General features: G+C 36.2%; 5 protein-coding genes across 5 annotated transcripts in view; 3 read left to right on the top strand and 2 right to left on the bottom strand.

Annotated features, from left to right (window-relative positions):
* Positions 1–4,893, top strand: part of LOC103519311 (GATA zinc finger domain-containing protein 14-like) — a 28,233-nt gene extending 23,340 nt beyond the window's left edge. Inside the window, exon 3 of the mRNA XM_026830873.1 lies at positions 4,831–4,893. Coding sequence (XP_026686674.1) covers positions 4,831–4,893 — 63 coding nt within the window. The remainder of the gene's footprint in view (positions 1–4,830) is intronic.
* Positions 4,894–11,511: 6,618 nt separating this feature from the next.
* Positions 11,512–12,765, bottom strand: LOC103519125 (U1 small nuclear ribonucleoprotein C). The gene has a single exon (XM_008484212.3). The coding sequence runs from the start codon at positions 12,587–12,589 to the stop codon at positions 12,095–12,097; it is 495 nt and encodes a 164-aa protein (XP_008482434.1). The 5' UTR covers positions 12,590–12,765; the 3' UTR covers positions 11,512–12,094.
* Positions 12,766–12,902: 137 nt separating this feature from the next.
* On the top strand, positions 12,903–14,017 carry LOC103519133 (vacuolar-sorting protein SNF8). The gene has a single exon (XM_008484221.3). It carries the CDS (start codon positions 13,057–13,059, stop codon positions 13,819–13,821), a length of 765 nt encoding a protein of 254 aa, XP_008482443.1. The 5' UTR covers positions 12,903–13,056; the 3' UTR covers positions 13,822–14,017.
* Positions 14,018–14,942: 925 nt separating this feature from the next.
* LOC103519319 (T-complex protein 1 subunit beta-like) lies at positions 14,943–16,686 on the bottom strand (the record flags this gene model as incomplete). The annotated part of the gene is made up of 3 exons (XM_026830882.1): positions 14,943–15,428; positions 15,682–15,885; positions 16,452–16,686. Coding segments are annotated over 3 exons (612 nt in total), but the record flags the coding sequence as incomplete, so codon positions are not given.
* Positions 16,687–18,502: 1,816 nt separating this feature from the next.
* On the top strand, positions 18,503–19,396 carry LOC103519326. The gene is made up of 2 exons (XM_008484415.2): positions 18,503–18,558; positions 18,826–19,396. Exons 1-2 carry the CDS (start codon positions 18,553–18,555, stop codon positions 19,204–19,206), a joined length of 387 nt encoding a protein of 128 aa, XP_008482637.1. The 5' UTR covers positions 18,503–18,552; the 3' UTR covers positions 19,207–19,396.
* The last annotated feature ends 1,449 nt before the right edge of the window (positions 19,397–20,845 follow it).

Here is a 20,845-nt window from a genome sequence, read left to right on the forward strand (position 1 = left end):
TCAAGTTAACTCTTTCAAACCTATTCGGTCCAATTAGCTGATCTATGGGATGATACTTACTTGTGCTATGCTACTGATGAGAAGTCTTCTTCGATCAAAAGTGATCTGTAAACCTAAAACCAATTTTACCTAGATACATCTTTCATAGGTTTAATTTTAATTTCTTTTTATACCAATTTTTCCGCTCAATTTCAAAAATGTTAATTTACCAGTATGTAGGTGCATACGGTCAGGAGAAGAGTTTCACGTGTTAAACCATCTTATCGCATGTAATTCATGTAGGTAACATCGTCAGCTATTCGTCTATGTTACCTGTTGTAATATACCTGTCTAATGTATGCAATACTTTTCTATAAATAATACGTGTAAAAATCAATTTTTTATATGTATAATAACATAATACCAATTAGCGGATTTTATTGTACAGTTATCTCTGCAGCTCCTGGGTATTTTATAACGTACAAGCCATTGGATAACTTATTAGTGGGGCATAAAGTCATTTGCAAAGAAAGTGAATCAGTGGCTGTACTCGATGTACGGTAGCTTAGTTTATTGATCCGAATAGATTTTTTTTGACGGCACAATAATAATAAATGAGATTTATATGATCATTGAACACTCCTATATCACTTTACCGTTCTTCGCAAGTGCTTATTTCATGGTCAAGTTTATGTGGGGCAGGATATTATATCCTCGAGAGAAGGTGGCTTCCATAACCGAGCATCAATGAACTCAGAAGTTAGGACTGGCAGTGTGCATACTCTGGGTTCAAATCCTACCCGAAGTTCATTTGTAGCATCTGTTTGGAACCGGAATGCATTCTTCAGGGGGTCTCAGAGGTCGAATTTCAATAAATAATTTGAGTACCGGGTCCAAATTTTATATTCCGAAACATTCTGAATGTGGTTTTACGATCATCTCCATGGGAACTCGTTCCGATGATTTCTCGTACGATTAAATTAGACAAAACGATTTGTCAGCCAGTTAAATTTAATTATCGGCCATATTTCACCATCTCTATTGGGCGTTTTAATTTAGCGAACGCTAACGTTTTCTCGAATTTAATAATGTCGCTCTAGAATTCACGAGATTGAGAGTACCAGATTGATTTCATCCTATCGAACCCGGGTCTCTTTAATGTGAGACATTCATGACTGTCCGGTCACGATGCTGCCAAATCTGTCTTTTTTGCCAACCCGTTACCTCTAATCTCGCTGAACTTGTCATAATCTCGTAATATAAAACAAGTATCAGGAACAAGCATGCCTCTACTTTTGTCTTCCAATCTTAATGCAGTTAATTAGATATTTATATTTAAATCCTGCTGGGTTTGCTTCGTGTTGTCCCACATTCCTTGAGTATTTGCTACTTTTGCCCGCGTGTATGTTACGAGAAGACTTCGCCATAAAACTTGAACTTTGGAGTCTGAGAACTTGAGAACCGGCCTTTGACGTAAAAATTGTCAACATGGAACTATGTTCAAGGCTAGAGGTCGTGCTCATGCTAAACATGTTTTGTATAATGTTTGCTATGTTTGCTTTGCTAAGAGTATCTTGTTTATACCTATCGATTTGTTAACCCCTGGGTCTATAATAGCATCTCAATGCTAGAGAATGCCTTAGGCATTAACCCCACCCTTGATCAAACTTTATTTTGTATTTATATTTTGTATTTATATTGTTACCATCTATATCTGTAAATAAAGTTTGATTCAATTGTATAATAATAATAATAATAATAATCTCAAGTCTCTCTCTTTCTCTATTATGTTTTCCATCCTGACTAATAGCGACATTATTTAAACATTTTATAGTTTCAAGTCCGTTTCATGTGAAACATGGTGAAATTTTTTATTGAATTCGTTTTTAGTACGTCTTTTAGTACTCTTTCCCTTTACTCTTTCTCCTTTCATTTTTGGTATCTAGAAAAACGTTTTCCAGAGTTCCGGATACATGAAACTTCCTCTTAACAATTGCACGTAGTATGTAGGTACTAACACTTGATTATCCTCACTGTCAATAATTTTTCTCACATAATACCTTACTGATGTAGGTTGCATGTCAACTCATATTGTTCATTCATACATTACATTCTATTGTTGTGGTTGTTTAGGTCCTTATCTATGTCACATTCTTGTTTGATATACATCCACAATTTTGATTTTTCTATTTATTTTGGTGTATCGGTGTTTTGTGGCAAAGAAAACTATGTAAAAGAGGTGTCAGGATCGTTCATTGGGATTTTCCTGGGGTTTTTAATTAGTCTTTTCCTGAATTTGACGTACACAAAAAGCCCACTCTGAGGCTTGGGTGTAGGGGCACACAACCCTAAAGGTTGGGTTAAGCTTATACGAATGTCAAAAGCAATACGACCGAAATCTAGCAAATTTTATTATTCTAGATAAAAAGAAAGAAAGAAAGAAAGGAAGAGAGAGAGAGAGAGACCCGCCAAATTAGTGGAGATGTCAAAATTCCCGACATCAGGACAAAGGGCAAAGACTGCGAAGAAGTATTTTATCTAACGAATTTGTAGGTAGTTGATCAAAGCTTCAATCCTGCCTTTTCTGATCACCACTAATATTAGAAAAAAAGCTTCAAGCGGTATCCTCGCCTAGTGGTTATCTTCCACTCAAGAGTGGAGATTCTATTTTGATATTGATTACGTCCCCGATTTCCGTCTTTACGTTCTGACCCCTACGTGTGAGGTGTTTGACTCACCTGGCCCTGCCATTACACTAATGGAATGTACGCCGTGGTATAATAATAACCAACTAGGTAGCTATATCGATAGAGTGTTTAGCTATACACAATGTTCCTATCATGAATCCTTCTAACCTACATTCTCAGCTATCGTGTACACTATACTATTAATAGTATATGGTGTACCGCTACTTAAGTAAACATTTCTCTGCAGATCTCCTGGCAAGTTCAGAGCCTGGAATTATGGCAAAAAACGATAATTACCCTTTAACTTCTGGTGTTAACGACACTTTTAAAAGTCGGCGTTGCATCCCACACTGAACGAGTCATTAACTGGTTGATTTGAAATTGGTTTGAGATCCGTTTCCTACTGGAGATCCTGAGCAATTTTCAGAGGATAGAAGTCACTAGTTTTATCATTGTGGACTGGACATTGAGGCATTGTTGAGTGTTGTCACTATTTTTAGGGTGCAGGGGTGCACTCAACTTCGACAGTCGAGGATTTAATGAAATCTCAGAGAAAAAAGTGAAAAAACTCATGAAATCCGATCTGACATTAGTTGTTGAAAGGGTTGTCTTTCACATACCTAATAGTAGGTACTTGAGCTCAACACTCAATAAAATTTATTTTTTTTTTTTTTAGAAGTACATTTAAATTACACAAAGTTTCCTTTCCGTTAGCTTACTTCCATTCAAGAAAACAGCAACTTCAGTAAGAAGCAAAAGGATTATCGACTCCTAACTACTACTTGTGTAAAAAATCACTGTTTATGAGATAGTAACCTAGAACTTTCATTATAAAACTTTGCAAAATATGATTATTCAATATTTTATAGGTTATCCTATATGTGGGGTTCTATTATGTTCAAATCGGAACTCGATCTGCAAGAAACGATTAGAAATGCAGAGCAGATGTTTTTTTTTTTTTTTTTTTTTTTTTTTTTTTTTTTAAAATAGATGCGAAGGAAGCAAAGTGTTTTACGAGGAAGTAGGAACAGTTTTGTGAAGAGTGAGAAAAAGAATGGCCTAAAAAATCACTGTTTATGAGAGTAACATAGAACTTTAATTATAAAACTTTGCTTGGATTCGATTCGAACCCGCGTTCTACTACTTACCAGACGAGTGCTTTATACTACCGAAGAAGGGCACTCTCTACTCTACAAGTTATGATTTCTCGTGTTATCTCACAGCAATCATGCCATAATGATTCAAGAACGCATAACTTTCGTTTTGTCAAGTCAAGGATTTTCATTTTTACTTTGAGACAATTTCCAAGATCTTCATTCTCATCCTCGCACAATTCTGACAAACCTCTCAAACGTGAAGGTTGATTTGTCGTCGGCGAGATGCAATCAACATTCAAGAGTGTGCTCGTTGCTCGTAATTCTAATACACATTCAAGGCCATCGTAGCGTAAAAAGGAAGACGACTCCCATCGGTTTGGGTGTCAAAGTTAATGTCGATCCAATGAGACAATGGATCTACCCACTCGGAAAGAAAATTGCAATATTACGTGGTGGTTAGCTCAGCGATGAATATAACATTCGCCAGCTCTGTGGAACTATTGAATAATGACTTATCATCATATCTTATTTGAACTTGAATACATTTGAATGTTTGTGTTCTGGGTTATAATTTATGTTCAACAATATTTTCCCTATCTTCAAGAGTATCTGCTTATTTATCATATACGATTGTACACAGCGTAGTTTACATATTTATAAAAAGAGTGTACCTACTATGTAAGGATAAGTACTCTAAAATAAATATCGAGTTTGTTTTTATGTTTGTTAGTTTTTATACTAAAGCTATTGCGTATCTTATGGGTTTAGTTAGGAGCACATATGGAAGAAATGGTTTTGTCCTGTTTTCTTTTGGATGTATGTATTCACAATGTTAGCCATGGCTAACACAACATTCCCGATTTCCAACCGATACCCTATCGATAGAAGTAAAACTTGTCCCAGAATTCCTACTTACGAAAGATTGGAACGGCACTGTTTTATGAATTCTTGGTACCTTAATACTGCACTCCTTGAGCATATTGGATTAATCGAGTTCCTTGGTTTTATTAAATAGGCTAATCAGTTATTGCAAACTAATAATAATTACGTTTTTTCCCCTTCAAAAGGAGAACGAAGAACTTGACCTTTGCTCTCAGTTGAGCTACAAGTCTCAACATCTGGATCAGTAATTCTATTGAACCGGTGAGCTCTTAGCTTAATTTGTAATTACCAGTAAGTATACAGTCAATAGTAAGATAGGTGTTTGTGAGCATTAGGCTGTGTCCACACAGTCATAGTCGACGCCGTCGATCGATCGAGTCGATTGACGGCGTCGACTATGTGTGGACGCAGCTTTAGGACACTTTTTTTAGGTATCTACTTAAAAAAAAGAGGGCACTTAAAAAATACCCACAACGCACGAAAAGATTTTTTTTCTTTTCTGTTTCTGGTTTTACAGAGCCGTTATTTCGAAGACTGGGACAAAGTTTTATATTGACATTGATAATGAAATGTTATGTCGAACAAATACCTTGGCTTTTTTTTTCTGCTCAAAATTATACACGTGAATATTTCTGTGAATGATTCTGACACTGACCTAACAGGGCTTAAGTGAGTGTTACTCTGGGCTAGTATTAGGCCATAGATAAACACTCAGTTAAACCGCTCGCGAGTGCATTTGGACATGGCAAGTCAGTCATTAGTAATACACTTCTGGAGATTTGATCATGATAAATAGTAGATTTAACGGTTCAAACGTTACCATGGAAACGATTATTTATTCAAACTCTTTCCGTTCAGCTTTACTTCTCATACATTCTTGCAACTGCCTACTTGAAAGTATACTTAGAAACAATACCTACTTACTTGAATAAATCTTACGGGAAGTAGGTATCTATATTACAGATGAAATAAAGAAACAAGTGGTTAGGAGCATAATTAGATTGGTATAAGCTTATTTCAACTTTTAGGGCTGTTTGCTGTATGAATTTTAAGAGCATCATTGCACAGCTCAGAATTTTATAAAATTATTATAAAGACTCTTGGATTACTCGATAAAGGAAAGGAAAACTAAAAGATCGACCCTGAAGAGGTCCCGCCATTCCACTATTGATATTCACGAAGAAACCTGACAATTATAAAGTGCCAATATCAATAATAGGAACATTAAACAATGTTATATTATTGTTTTGAAAAATAATGGAAAGTAAAAATATTAGAAATACAAATAAATGAATTTTATGATGACGCATACTTATTTTAGTTATGAAAATTACGAGTGGTGAAAAATAACTATACTGTGTGGTAAAAACTAACGTAACTGTGATGGGTGGACAAGTCCTCAAATATTATTAGAATTCAGCTCAAAATTCCCTATTTCCAAGCCCTGGTTGCGAACCCACATTCTTCAGCTATTTCCCTGCCAAGAGCAGATATCTACATTTGGTTTTGATATATATATAAAAAAAAAATCTTTTTCATAAAGAACTACTTATGCACCAAGGGAACTTTGTTTGAAATTTGATCATAAGAAAACTCTCAAGACTCCAGGCAATATCATTGATGAGGCAAAACCATTGCTCCATATTGTAATTATCAAGCACCAAGCACGTCAACACAAGATTATTCTGTGACCATGATGGATTTAGTTCACTCTGACCAATTGTTCATCAAATTATAACCTTGCTTTTCTTTACAAGTCGCTCAAATTGTTTTAATAACTTCTACATAAAAAAGAGAGAAAAAAATCAGAGATTGAATTATCAAAGTCAGAGCCACATGAATTTTCAATGAGAATAATTACTTCTCTGACTTATTAAGATCAGATTTTTTCCCTTCGTACATGTTCATTAGAGAGAAAAATCTCTTTTGGTTTTCAGTTATTGTATTTTCATATCTTAGAGATACCAATGTTATACATTATACAATTCTTTAACCTATAATTACATAAACATAATAATTCAGATAGTAATGACGCCGAAGGAAATGTTTTTTTTTTCGCTTGCTTGGAAATGGAAGTTTGAATTTTCTCGAGTCATGACTGTTTTGAAATGTCATTTACTTTTCAAACATGAATACACTAAAGTACGGTCTTACAAAGTCTGGTTGTACACTCCAGTAAGTGTGCGGGTTATTTCTCTCTGTATATTTCATTACTAGCCTAAACTTCATTTGTATCGGTCAATACCATTTTCTTAAAAAGGTGCCTTTTTTGGAAAACTGGAAGCGACGACGCGACGGTTAGGTAAATACTTGTAATGGCTAAATACGTCAAAAGAATTTTTAAGCACGATAGGCTATCGAAAGCCAAATAGGCTGCGGATACGTTTGTTCCGATTTTCAGCATTGCAAGGTCGCGTCGTAAGACTGGAAATCTGAGCAAGTGTAACTGCAGCCTTACCAAAAATACAATCCCAATAAATTTTACAATGAATAAAATAAATTACAATACCCAAATACAATGAATAAAATAAATTTTCTATCTCCGTTCTGGGCTTTAACTGGGTTGACTGCTAATGTAAAGGGACTTTTCAGTCTCATTTGGACAGGCAGTATAATGAAAAAGACACTTTATTATATTCCATTTCAGAGCAATCAAACCATGGACCTTGTTTGATGATTTAGATTTTAGAAGGAAGTTCATCAAGATAAAATCTAAGGACTACTGATTTTTTTTTTTTTTTTGCGGGAAAAGTTCTTTCTAGCGACATAAAAATCGAAACTACTTAAGTCAATCTTTTTGGCGATTCTTGTTTTATGGTTTTCTGATACCCACGCCCACTTTTATGACATTTTATCGCTCTTTATTCTCGATGACGAATTTTCAAAATATCACATCAAAAGAAATAGATTACATAATGCTTCAAACATGTGGTCATTATTGGTATTTATGAATTCATGTTTATCCTATATGTCGACACCAGCATAAGCATGTATCTATTATAAAATTGATTATAGTTACATTAGAGAATTAATTGCTATTTGTAAAATGTAGGTGTTCTTCTTCACCCCCATAAAATTCTAATCAAGGATCTAAATGGAATATAAAAATATAATCTTGTGTCTTATCTCGAAAGAAATTCAGTGTCATTATTCTGATTCGGAAAATCAATTTAGGGAGGTATTAAATTTTATGATGGGTATATTATACCTTTAATTTTATTTATCTCGGCAGTGAGGGGGGACGTGCGGAAAGTTTCATTTGCTATCTTAAATTACATCATGACCTTAAATATTATGGCTTCCTTTCCAAGGCAGAAAATCTTTTCGCCTCATCTCTGTTAATTTCGAGATAGTGTATGTGCCCTCACTTACCTATTTTGGAGGAATTAAAATGTAATACAACGAAAAAGAACAAAAATCCTTCGTAAATTGTGAAAATTGAATTAAAAAGTCTCTTTACCGCCACAGACTCGGTGGATAAAAAACTTTTCGGTGCTCTGCAAAAGAAACTTCTTCTTCTAAATGTTCAAGTTATTTCATTCTTATTAAAATCTAGGTTTCATAGTTCTGGACGAAAATTTGCCAACACACTCAAACTATGGTTAGTTTCGAAGGAAAATTTTCGACCAGATTCATCAGCTAACTCGATCGGTCCAAGTTTCGGCGGCAAAGAAGGAAACCTGGTCTCAGCACAGATGCAAGTTCTACATCCGAAAGTGAAGATAGTTTTTTGAAATATGATGTGAAACTCTCTCCTCGGAACTTACTATTCCTCTTCGCCTCATGAGTAGTGTGTCTTGTGTCTCGGACTCTTTTCTCCTCGATCAAGACTCATTCTGGGTTTGGATTTGTTCGGAGTGAATTCTAGACTGGCGTAGTGTGTTTTTATTTATTTTTTTTATTTCGTGTGACTGTTTTGACGGTGTTTATTTAATATTTTCAGTGTAAATAGTGTGAATTTTTCCTAACCTTTTTTTTCTTTAATTTTATTTGGACTAATCAAAGGATACATGCGTTATGGCTCAAGCGGCTGTATTTCGTGCTCAAAATCGAGCTGTAAATAAAGTAAGTTTTTTGAAGTAAGAATTTCATTCTTAAATATTCTTGCGACAGTTTATTTTATGTGTGTGAAATTACTAACCTACTTTTGTGTCTAGTTTTTGAGATTAGTGAAAAGAGCTTGGATTGGAGCTGGATTTGCTGAATATTTTGATACTAATTATTGTTATTTAAATCTTAGATGTGCACCTACATTGGGTTTCGTTGATAAAACAACGTCCCTGTATAGTTCCATTCTTTCTAAAGCTGTGTCCACACATAGTCGACGGACGGCCGTCGATCGATGTCGACTGAAGTCGTCCACACTGCCTCGAAAACATAGATTCACCTCGTCGATCGACTATGTGTGGACACAGCTAAATAGATAAAAGTGCCTGGGTATGGGTAGGTACTAATAAGTAGACATTTTGAGATTTTAAGTTGTTAATTGCGTGGAACCTTGAATAGGTAATAATTTTCGTTTTTGGTTGATTTTCTTCTGAGAGCAACATCCCTGGAACAATGCGCTTCTAAGTGTCAAATTTAATGTTTATAGATAGAAAACATTAGATTTGTATACCAGACATACAACCAGACATATTTTGAATTTTATAAATATTATGAAGGTAGGTATATGAATTTTAATTTTGACCAAGCATGCATTACGGTCATTGACCAAAGTATATCTTTCAAAAACAACGAGATTCGAAGATTAGTTGTAATAGTTATGTGTTATACAAGAACAACAACATTGATTAATTTATTCCGTGATTTTCTTTGCACTTATGTTTTACGAACGATTCACTCTATGGATATTAGTTACCTATGTCAAATTTAACGAGCTTCATTCATTACGATGAGGTTATGTTTGTTGTTATTGCTCATTCGTAATGTATATTCACATCGATAGTATTAATCGATTACAGTGATGGTCGTTTGATCAATTTCTTTCCCTGTATGGTAATTTTTTGCCCTTCCAAGTAGATAGAGATAGATAAGTATTACATGCTATTGTAATTTCCAGATATGTACAGACATACATATACAAAAAAGAAAAGAAAATCAAAAGCTTACATTACTCTAGGTGTCATTGAAAAAAATCTGGTGTGAACATCACACGATTTTCCTTATCCTATTGAATGGTGCTTATTTGGGTGTTTTTCTACCCTAACTTGTACAATATCTCTAACCGTTTAGTCTGTTTAGCTGAAAACCGCCAAAAAAACGGTCGGAATCTGTCCAAAAGCGGTCAAAATACCGCCAACCGCAGCACCTATCTCAACCAAACGTTCCTTGTCATATTTGTGAACTAGATACCAAATTTCAAGTCTATAGCTCATACCGTTCCAGAGATATTGTTAAATTACACCGAAAACCGCCAAAAAGCGGTAAAATGCCGCCAACCGTTGCACCGGTCTTAACCATTTCGCGGGGTTGTGCATAGGGTCGCGCTTCGCGCTCCCTTGTTTACGGTCGCGCTGCGCGCTCCGGGGGGCTTCGCGGGGTTGTGCTTGGGGTCGCGCTTCGCGCTCCCTTGGCTTCGCCCCTGAAAACTAATATCGTCCCTGAGTCTTGTCTAAGTACCTACTTCCTGACTTCCTCAGGAAGCGTTTATTTTCCAACAACAATAGGTAGATACAAAGACAAGAATAATACATACAAACTTACTTACAAAGACAATGATCTCTCCAACATTTCAATCTTATAAATACCTATCTATTTATCAATAGAAAAAAGATGGTTTCCCTATCTCAAGGACCCATGATTGAGAGGAGCTCCGCCAATATGAACGTGGACTTACTCGTTTCGACTTCTGAGGATGGCCTTCTTTTTCTCCAACAGAATGGAATAGTTCCTCTGTCTCCATTGCTTGTCACTGGGCAGTACCGTTTGCAAGTACTCCAAATGTGGCAACATTCCCCTTACTGGGATCTAAGAGTGCCATGACGTTTTCACTGTAGCCAGTCTGAGATAGGGTCAAAAACTTCGCGAATTTAGTCCGAAACAGGCGGAAATGGGTAATTTAATGTTACAAGACGTACTCATAGCTTTAGTATTCGTAAAAAATTACTACTTAAGTACTTAGATTTATTTTTACTTTCTATTATTTGATTTAACAATCCACTCGTCACTCCAAAAAAATATTTCATATCTCTACTAATCATACTGCACCTACTTTTTACTTTTTCTTGCAGTGCATCAAAAAGAGGAATTTTGAACAGTGCATAAACAGCAACGCATTTTAATTAAAATAGTTCAAACATCTCCGCTTTTGGAATTATAAAATTCAAAACAAAATTCCCGCGAAAGGATACACAGGTAGCTAGGTAGCGATGTTTTAGGAGAATACAGAGCAAAGTACGAGCGAAGTTTCGTAAACTACCTTCATGACAATACTGAAAGAGAGAACATAATATATTCATGAAGTAGGAAACATCTACTAAAATAAATAAACAAATATAAATAATATTTGGTTATCCCTTCTGTATAGATATGTATGTATTAGTGTTTGTTCTTTGAAAACATGGAGGATTTTTTTTATATATATATAACTAGACATTTGTGAATGTAATATGCCTAACCAATGTCTAAAAAAACATATTTGATACCTAATACAATTTAACCTTCTACCACAAGGAATTTAGATAAATACTAGATGTAAATGAGGAAATCTAAAAGACATGGCAATTTTTTAATGAAACACAGTATGAAAATGGTCCTCAATTCATAGACTTCCTCAAATATTAAGTAGGTATGTGGTTGAAGCTGAGCCTTGCTCCTTGATTTGAAGAAATTAAGAAAGGAAATTAAAAATAAAAGAAAATTAATGAAGTATGTTACTTAAATGTATAAATTTATTTACATTTTTTTTTTTCATTATTGAATAGGGTACAAAATGTAAAATTAATAAGAAATAAATAGGTAATATTAGGAAATAAAACAGGTAAACCAAAGTTGAGTTTCCTGTAATCCCTGTAAGAAGGGAAGATAGGTACTTGCATTAAGAGTATTCCAAAGTACCTACCTAGTTTTAAGTTTTGTAGGTAATGTAAAAAAAAAAGCAGAGTGGGGAGCAGTATGTGGATCAGGCCAGTGGTTCAATATTCAGGCCAGGGTCTAACCTCTAACACCTCCTGTTACAAGAAATTGCTGTCTCTGAGTATTCTCGGAGACTACACCCAAAGAATCTTTGAGTATGTTCAGAGGATACAACCACTTACACCTTGCACATTATATGGTTAACCTAGCTGTTGCATTTACATTTATAGACAAAAATTGTCCAAATCATTAGTTTAATGAATAAGTACCTGTACTGTACAATGAACAAAGTTGACTTCATGACTTTATTGCCCAACCGGTATACAAAGTGATGAAACATAATAAAGAGTTCATTATTTGCTTCATATTGGCTTATTTCCTCTGTGGATGATCTTGCATCATGGGAGGTCTCATAGGGCCCATTGGTCCCATGGGACCCATTGCCATCATTGGACCCATTCCACCCATACCTCCCATCATGGGCCTCATACCCATCATACCTGGATTCATTCCCATCATCATCATGTTCATGCCAGGTGGCATCATACCTGGCATCATGCCGGGTGGAGGTCCCTGCTGCATACCAGGAGGTGGACCAACTTGTCTCGGAGGCATCAGACTTGATAGATTGGAAGGTGGTGGGATTGCTGCTCCTCCCTTGTTACCGAATGGATTGTTGGCAATCTTACCAGCTTTGTAGGCAGCTGTGGTGGCATCAATCAAGTTCTGTGCTTGCTCCTCCATCCATTTCTGATAGTAGAACTTGACATTATCTTTGTGTTTACGTCCCTGGCAGTGAGTTTTCCTTACCGATGGAGAGTCGTGTGTTAGATAGGTATCACAGTAATCGCAGTAGTACTTCGGCATTATAGCTGTTCAATGCACACAAATGAACAGATAATTACACAATATTAACAGGAAATGTCAGCCAAAAGCTGGCTGTTTTAACTTTTTTTGTTTTTAGACAAATCACAAATTCAAGGTAGGTACCAAAGTTCAATTTTTTTGATTTTTATTTTTTCAATTTTTGAGCAGTTTTGTTTTGATCGGTTTTGGAAGCAAGCAGTGTTGCCAAATCTCCGCGACCTAAGGTGCAGACTGCAAACTACGGTAGTTGAAAAATATTTGCAGTTTAAAAAAGAGTCGAATCGCTGCGAAGCGCGAAATTTTGAATCGAGTGTTTTGCACCCCACCACCCTTCCAGCTTCCAGCCCAGAACCTTTTTCCTTTTATCAAGTTTTCGAAGTTTCTAGTTTCAAGTTTTTGTTAAAAGCACAAAGTCATTTTGTAATAAAATATTATATGAATGTTGGAATTTATAGACTGAAGCAAAAATGAGACGGAGAGCGGGTGTAGGTGCTATTCAGAAACAAAAACTAGAACAGGAGAAATATAAAGACAAAGGTACAAGTATCCAAGAAAATCAGTTAGAACAGTTATCCCAACATCTGAACACTTTCCGAGACAAATTGGAGTCATTTGCCAGTGAATATAAAAATGAGATCAAAAAGGATGCCCAGTTTCGGAGGCATTTCCAAGAGATGTGTGCATCCATTGGTGTGGATCCCTTGGCTTCAAGGAAAGGCTTCTGGTCACTGCTTGGAATGGGAGATTTCTACTACGAACTAAGTGTTCAAATTGTGGAAGTGTGTCTTGCTACTAATTACAAGAATGGAGGTCTCATCTTACTTGATGAACTGAGAACCAGACTAGTCAAATCCAGAGGGAAAAGTCTACAGCACCAAGATATAACCAATGAAGATTTGCTAGCTGCAGCTAAAAAGTTGAAGATATTTGGTAATGGGTTCTCTATTATACCAATAGGACAAGGTCAATATCTGGTCCAATCTATACCAGGAGAGTTAAGTTTGGACCATTCACTTGTTCTGCAACAGGTTGCATCAAAGAATGAAGCTCACATTAGTGTGTCTGTGTTGAATAATGAATTGAACTGGTCAACAGAAAGGGCCCAGCATGCATTAGATTTCATGGTACAAGAAGGATATGCATGGATTGATACACAAAGTCCACAGGAACACTTGTATTGGTTCCCTAGTTTATTCACAGAGTGTATGAATGCAGAGAAGGAAACAATCTGAAACAAAAATGACATTATTCATGAAAACCTTTCGTCTGTACGGGAAACCATTTTTACTGGCTTCCTGACAATAAGGCAGCTTGAAGGAGAATCATCTTTGCTTTTTCTAGCAATAGAAAAAAAAGCTGGTAATTATCCACATGTTTCATTTTTAGGCACTGTTATGTATCTACTTGCATAATTATTTTCCTCTAAAAGATATAAATGATCTGTATACTATATTATAAATACTTACTAAAACTCAACATTATGAACTGCAATTCCTGTCTCTACAAGAAACTGGATTTAGTGGAAACCTGGATATAAGAGAAAAAAAGGGTGGTCCCCTGGATTCTCCACCAAACACGGTAAGGGGTAAAGGTGTCTTCTAAAACCACCCAGATAGGGAAGTAAAACCATACACTATTTACCAAAGGACAATACCTTCCTACAAACCAAAGAAGAACCAAAAGAACCTAATTCGACAATCTAAAAAAAGCTCTAGTTTAGGTAGTCTTAGACCAGCCACTGACTATCAGTTACCTGTTGATCAGGTATACCTGACGAGCACACACACTATAAAGTAGACCTGACAGGCGGACCTTTTAAGCCGTGCCCGTCAGGCGTACCTGATAGTGAGTGGCCGGCCTTAGACAAAAGTTCATCGATACAAAACCATCAAGGCAGGTACCAAAACATTTGAAAATATTGTGAATTCTTGTTTGAATTTGGATTCTCTGTTTTTAATTATTACTCACCATCAGTGGTTTTTTAGATCAAGGTTGGTATGATAGGTACTGATCTGTCTCAATATGCTTAATGTATATTATACCGGTTTACCAGTCTCGGCAGTTTGGTAATTTTACACAATTCCAAATCCGAGCTGACTGTATTTACAAAATAAAAAACCATCTTTGAATAGAAAAACACTATTTTATTCATTATTATAAAAAAAAGGTTTTAGTTTTTAAAAATACATGAAAGAGCTAAAGGGAGACAGAAACAGGTAGGTTACACATGACCTGATTATTACTAATACTTACCTACTGAGTAAATTATACTGTCTAAGCCTCTACATATGGAAAAAAAGAGCAGATTTTAATAGTATAACAGGTATCCAAGATACTTTAAAGAGAAAGAAAAGGTGAAGTTGTGAGTTTGTAGGAGTAATAGATTCTTTGCAAAATATTGTAGATGATAAAAAATTAGAGATCCTTAAAAAACTGCCCCTTACTATCAATTGAAATCAAACAAATAGATGAAAAATACTGATGTCCCATCACATGACAAACATGAAAGTCATGTTCCAGAGGAAAAGTGAACAAGTGGTAGTACAAAAATAACTATTTTGATCAACAATAAATAAACGTGAATGGTTAGTAGCAAATAAAAACAAGGTGGGGGGAAGCAGTTATAAACTGAGGAGAAAAAAGCTTCATAGAGAGGATAAGGGGTTTCAACAGTGGCCCCTATCTTCAGTTCGCTTTCTAGGGGCAGCCTTGATGATGTTATCCACTCGGAGAATCATCTCAGCCGCTTCTGAGGCAGAAGTGAGGACCTGACGTTTGACAACATAGGATTCAGTGATGCCAAGTTGGCTCATGTCTCCTACTTTGCCTTGATCCATGTCTGTGAAACAAAGAAAGATAAGGGGACAACTATTAATACTTTCAAACTTGAAAGTACCCAACATAATAAAAGTTCCAACAGTTAGAACAGAAAGGGGACAGGATAGGAGAAAGCTAGCCATTCCGAGAACGATGCTTATCTGTTAAGGATAAAATCCGCCCCGGGCGGAAATCGAACCCGCGATCTAGCGCTTACAAGGCAGATAAGTTACCCGCTATGCTACCAAACCTCTTAAAACAAAATATATTCTTACCTAAACCAGCTGTGGATTTGCCAGAGGCATGTGCAGCCCGTAGTTCGCTCACTAGCTGGGCAGAATCGTAGCCAGCATTGTCAGCAATGGTAGTGGGCAACATGGCGAGGGAACGGGCGAATGCTTCCATAGCCACTGCCTCTTTGCCCGGGGTTCGTGTGGCTTCGTTCGAGATCGCCACAGCCATGAGCATTTCCGAACATCCTGGGAAGAGAGACAAGAGGGATGGATTTAGACTCCTTTTATCATGGACATTCGTTGCTGTGTTGAAAGGTCAGGTAGTAGAACAGCCGCGGTAGACGATAAAAGTACACAGAAAAAAGACGGAAAAACACGCGAAGTCTGAAGGTTGCTTTGCTTTCAACACAGCAACGAGTGTCCATGATAAGTCTAATTAACGTACTGACCTTTGCATTGAACTCTCAAGAATATGCAAGGGATGGAAATGTCAAATAATGTACGAGTTCATCGATTACATAATACATAAAGGGTACATAATACATAAAGAGGCACTACATTCTATAAATTTTATATGGTTAAAACAAAAAATCTCGTTTAGATTGGATAGGATTTTTTATTTTATTCCTTACAACAATTCCACCTCGAACTCAATAAACTTTGAGTTGATTCCTCCTCGTCTAAAAATTTAGAAAAAAATCATCTTTTTAAGATAAAGAAGGGGAGGGAGAAATCGGAGCTCAGTCCAGTAGCTCTACATTTCTGAAGATCGCGTACGATATGATAACTAAGCGTTTGGTATGGTAACTTACCTCCTCCATACACAACCCTAGTCTCGCGTACGGTAGCAGCAAGCACACACAAGGCATCATGAAGCGATCTATCAGCCTCATCTATAATCTGCTGAGTTGCACCTCGGATCACAATGGTACAAGCCTCGCCCAGTGGTACGCCCGAAAATCGGAGCAAGGTATCCTCTCCGATCATGACCTGAGGAAAAGTATATATAAAAATAACATTTTTCTTGTTGATATTACCTTGTGGCGTTTACAATATTATTTAGGGACATTTACAAGAAAAATTAGAATAAAAATATTTCAAAGATCACTTCATCAAAACAAACTATCACAACATTACTCTCCTTCATTTGAATATGTTAACCAAACTTTATTGACAAGGATATTATTTACACATGATAAGTAAAATGGAAATGAAGTTTGATGAAGGGTGGGGTTAATGCCTTGCGCATACTATAATTTTTTCACACTGGCAATTCCACCACACTATTAAAGTAGGTAGGTACTCAATTGTCCTCACAATGTTGAGTGCATCCCAAACTAAAAAAAAAAAAAAATCTGGTGTGAACATCACACGACTTTCCTTATCCTATTGAATGATGCTTATTTTTATGTTCTATAGTAACTTTTACAATATCTCTAACCGTTTAGTCAGTATAGCTGAAAACCGCCAAAAAACGGTCGAAATCTGCCCAAAAGCGGTCAAAATACCGCCAAGCGCAGCAACCATCTTCAAAAAATGTTTTGTGTTGCATCCTTGTCACATTTGTGAACTACATACCAAATTTCAAGTCTCTAGCTTGTACCGTTCCCGAGATATTGTTAAAGGGGGAAGAGTATCCAAAGTAGAGTGAAAGATTATAGAATCTGTTTTCAAAAAAGCAAGTATAGGTGATATAGTTATCTAGTGCAGTTTGAAGCAACCAATTTCTTTTGAATAGCCATCACATAAATTAATAGAGATAACAAGATTCAGGAAGAGGAATAGTTGCTGTCCAAGGAATTAAAACTGCTGCCCTGGCAGTACAAATTTACGAACTAAATAACAACTGTACCGTTTTTTCCTTTCCAACTTTTAATTAGTTGGGTAACACTGGGTCAGATTTCCAATCAATATTCTCCATGCTAATTAATTTATTACACCTGACTGCATTGCATTTACCCCTCAATCTATTAGGAATTCTTCCAGTGACCTCCTCAAGTGAATCGGTCCTCGTGTGCTAAATAGTTATTTTATGCACATTGTAGAAACTGGCTTCGATATCTCAATAGGTATATTAGAAACACAGAAAAAAGGGAGTGAAGAAAAGTTAGTACTTGAGGAAAAATTTCAAGTCTCTAGATCTTACCGTTCTCGAGATATTTTGTTTACAGACAGACACACAGACACACACACGGACCAATGGCTGAAACTTTGAATTTAGGCTCTAGGGACTTCAAAACGTGTTTTGGCACTAAAAACTGACCATCGAAATTTTGACCCGATTACATTACTAACCTTCCTATAAGATAAGGAAATAAAAAAATTGTCAGGGGTTTACCATCTTGACTTCCCTCGCATATGAATAATTGAATATGTATTGATATGCGTGGCAACTGTATTGGGGGATCGTAAATTTTTGAAAGATCGTAACGGGTGCCCCGTTCAACTTTGGGGCCCCAAATTTCAATCAGCGACGTGCCTTGATTCAATGAAGATGTGTACCAAATTTCATCAAAATCAGATCAGGCAATCGGGAGTTATAGCGGAACACACAGACAGACATCTAAACCAAAAGCAAAACGGTCGAGTTAAAACATAGACCTTCACTTCGTTCGGTCAATTAACTCATCATTTTGTATTGTATTATGTTTATGTATCTATGTACTCCTATTGTATGTATTGTATGTTCTTACATTGGGCTTGTCCCGTAAATATACGTTATATTATATTATAACTACTAATAGCAGTACCTATCACGGCGTCGCGTCGTTCGTTCAGAGTCGACTTGCGAAAGGGCTAGTAACTTATTTGAGTCCCGTGAGTGAGAGAGAGAGAGAGAGAGAGAGAGAGAGAGAGAGAGAGAGAGATAGGGAAAGTTATCGGGCGAGGGGATTCTCCTATTGGACACTGGACATGACGGTAGGTATTCAAATTAAAGTTTTAAAGAAAATCAGTAGCTTTATTGTTATACCACTAGCTCATGTCTATAACCTATGTCTTAAGCAAGGTACCTATCCGGAAAACTTTTATCTCGCTTTAGTTAAAATTGTTTTTAAAAAGGGGAACCCGAAGCTAGTCGAAAACTATAGACATCACCATCACCACCACCACCTCCGTCATTATCACTCTAGTGATTTTTAAGGTCGCTCCTTTTTAAAGAAACACCCTGTATTTCTTATTTTACAGGCTGCATGGAATCATCAATATGAATTCAACGTACACGCTCGAAGTATTTTCCCGTGCTTCGCTCATGGTGGAATTACAGTTTTGTTTCAATATCCAAAATGTATCCTTCCGATTAGCGATAAAATTCGACTCTTCGGTAAAGTACCAGCTGACGTATCTTCTCCACGGTCACCTAGCAGCCAGATCTACATCACAGAAAAGAAAGTTATCCGAGGTCAACATAGTTTGCAATTCGGCTGTGATCTTTTCAACGAACATTATGTCGAGTATTGTTTTGTATATGTAAGTCAGGACAGCACTGGAGCAGTATCTGATGTCAAATCTGATTGTGTGCCTACATATCCAGTGTCAGGTAATTACCCCAGAAATCTTTGTCCATAAAGGCAGGTTTATACGCTACAATATACATACTATAATACTGTTACAAAACGCGTCTAGAGTAAGTAGGTATAGCTTCGAGCAGTTAAGATCCTTGGGAGAAAATCAAAACATATCGATAGCGATACCTGGTCTGATTCGATAGAACTACAAACCAAGGAAAGAACGTACTAGGACCATGTTTACTTCAAAAGAGCGCGGTATGGTTACAATTTGATATAGGATATATACATCCAGGGGCTTGATTTGACAGCATTTCTAAATGTACGTTTTGGTAAATTCCGATCATTTCCGAGTGAAAAATACCATAACAACATCATTGGGTAAGTTTTGGTAAGTTCGAGTTATTCCCGAGTTAAAAATACCATAGTAACATTATTGAGTAAGATTTGCTAAGTTCCGATCATTTCCGAGTGAAAAATACCATAATAACATCATTGTGTAAGTTTTTTTTTTTTTTGTTTTTGTTTTTATTCACGGGATTTTATTCCCATTTTTACATCAAATAACATAGACTAGACAAATAAAAATTAAGTAAAATCCGAGTTTCCGAGTGAAAAATACCATAATAACATCATTGTGTAAGTTTTTTTTTTTTTTGTTTTTGTTTTTATTCACGGGATTTTATTCCCATTTTTACATCAAATAACATAGACTAGACAAATAAAAATTAAGTAAAATCCGAGTTTCCGAGTGAAAAATACCATAATAACATCAATGGGTAAGTTTTAGTAAGTTCCGATTATTTCCCAGTGAAAAATACCATAATAACATCATTGGGTAAGTTTTGGTAAGTTCCGATCATGTCCGAGTTAAAAATACTATAAGAACATCATTGGGTAAGTTTTGGTAAGTTCCGATCATTTCCGAGTGAAAAATACCATAATAACATCATTGGTAAGTTTTTGTAAGCTCCGATCATTTCCGAGTGAAAAATACCATAATAACATCATTTATTTATTTATTCACAACAATATACGGGCGGACCCTTTACTATCTACATATAAATGTGAGCCATATCTAAAACCTAAAAAAAAAAAAAAAAACCTACCAGTAACTAAAACGTAAAAAACAATTCCCTAACGATTATAACTAAATACCTAAGTAAAAAAAAAAGAGAGAAACGAAATATAAATCATCATCATCATTGTCAACCATTATCAATCATCAATCCACTGCTGGATGAAGGTCTCTTCCAGGTTTTTCCAAACAAATCTATCTTCTGCTGTTTTCTTCCAATCATTACCGGCTATTACCGCAAACCGCCAAAAAGCGGTAAAATGCCGCCAACCGTTGCACCGATCTTAACCAAAAGTTTCGTGTCGCATCCTTGTCACAAAAAGCAGTAAAATGCCGCCAACCGTTGCACCGGTCTTAACCAAAAGTTTCGTGTCGCATCCTTGTCACATTTGACAGCTCGAAAACCGCCAAAAAGCGATAAAATGCCGCCAACCGTTGCACCGGTCTTAACCAAAAGTTTCGTGTCGCATCCTTGTCACATTTGACAGCTACATACCCAAAATTTCAAGTTGTTGTGAGCGCCACAACGTTTTCATTGATTTTTACTAGGAATTTGAAGGCCAGGGCCCTAGTCAAATGGCCTCGTCGAACGGCCTTAAACTTTGGATTGGGGCCTTTTGGA

Source organism: Diaphorina citri, unplaced genomic scaffold (assembly GCF_000475195.1).
Source record: "Diaphorina citri unplaced genomic scaffold, Diaci psyllid genome assembly version 1.1 scaffold64, whole genome shotgun sequence".
NCBI lineage: Eukaryota > Metazoa > Arthropoda > Insecta > Hemiptera > Psyllidae > Diaphorina > Diaphorina citri.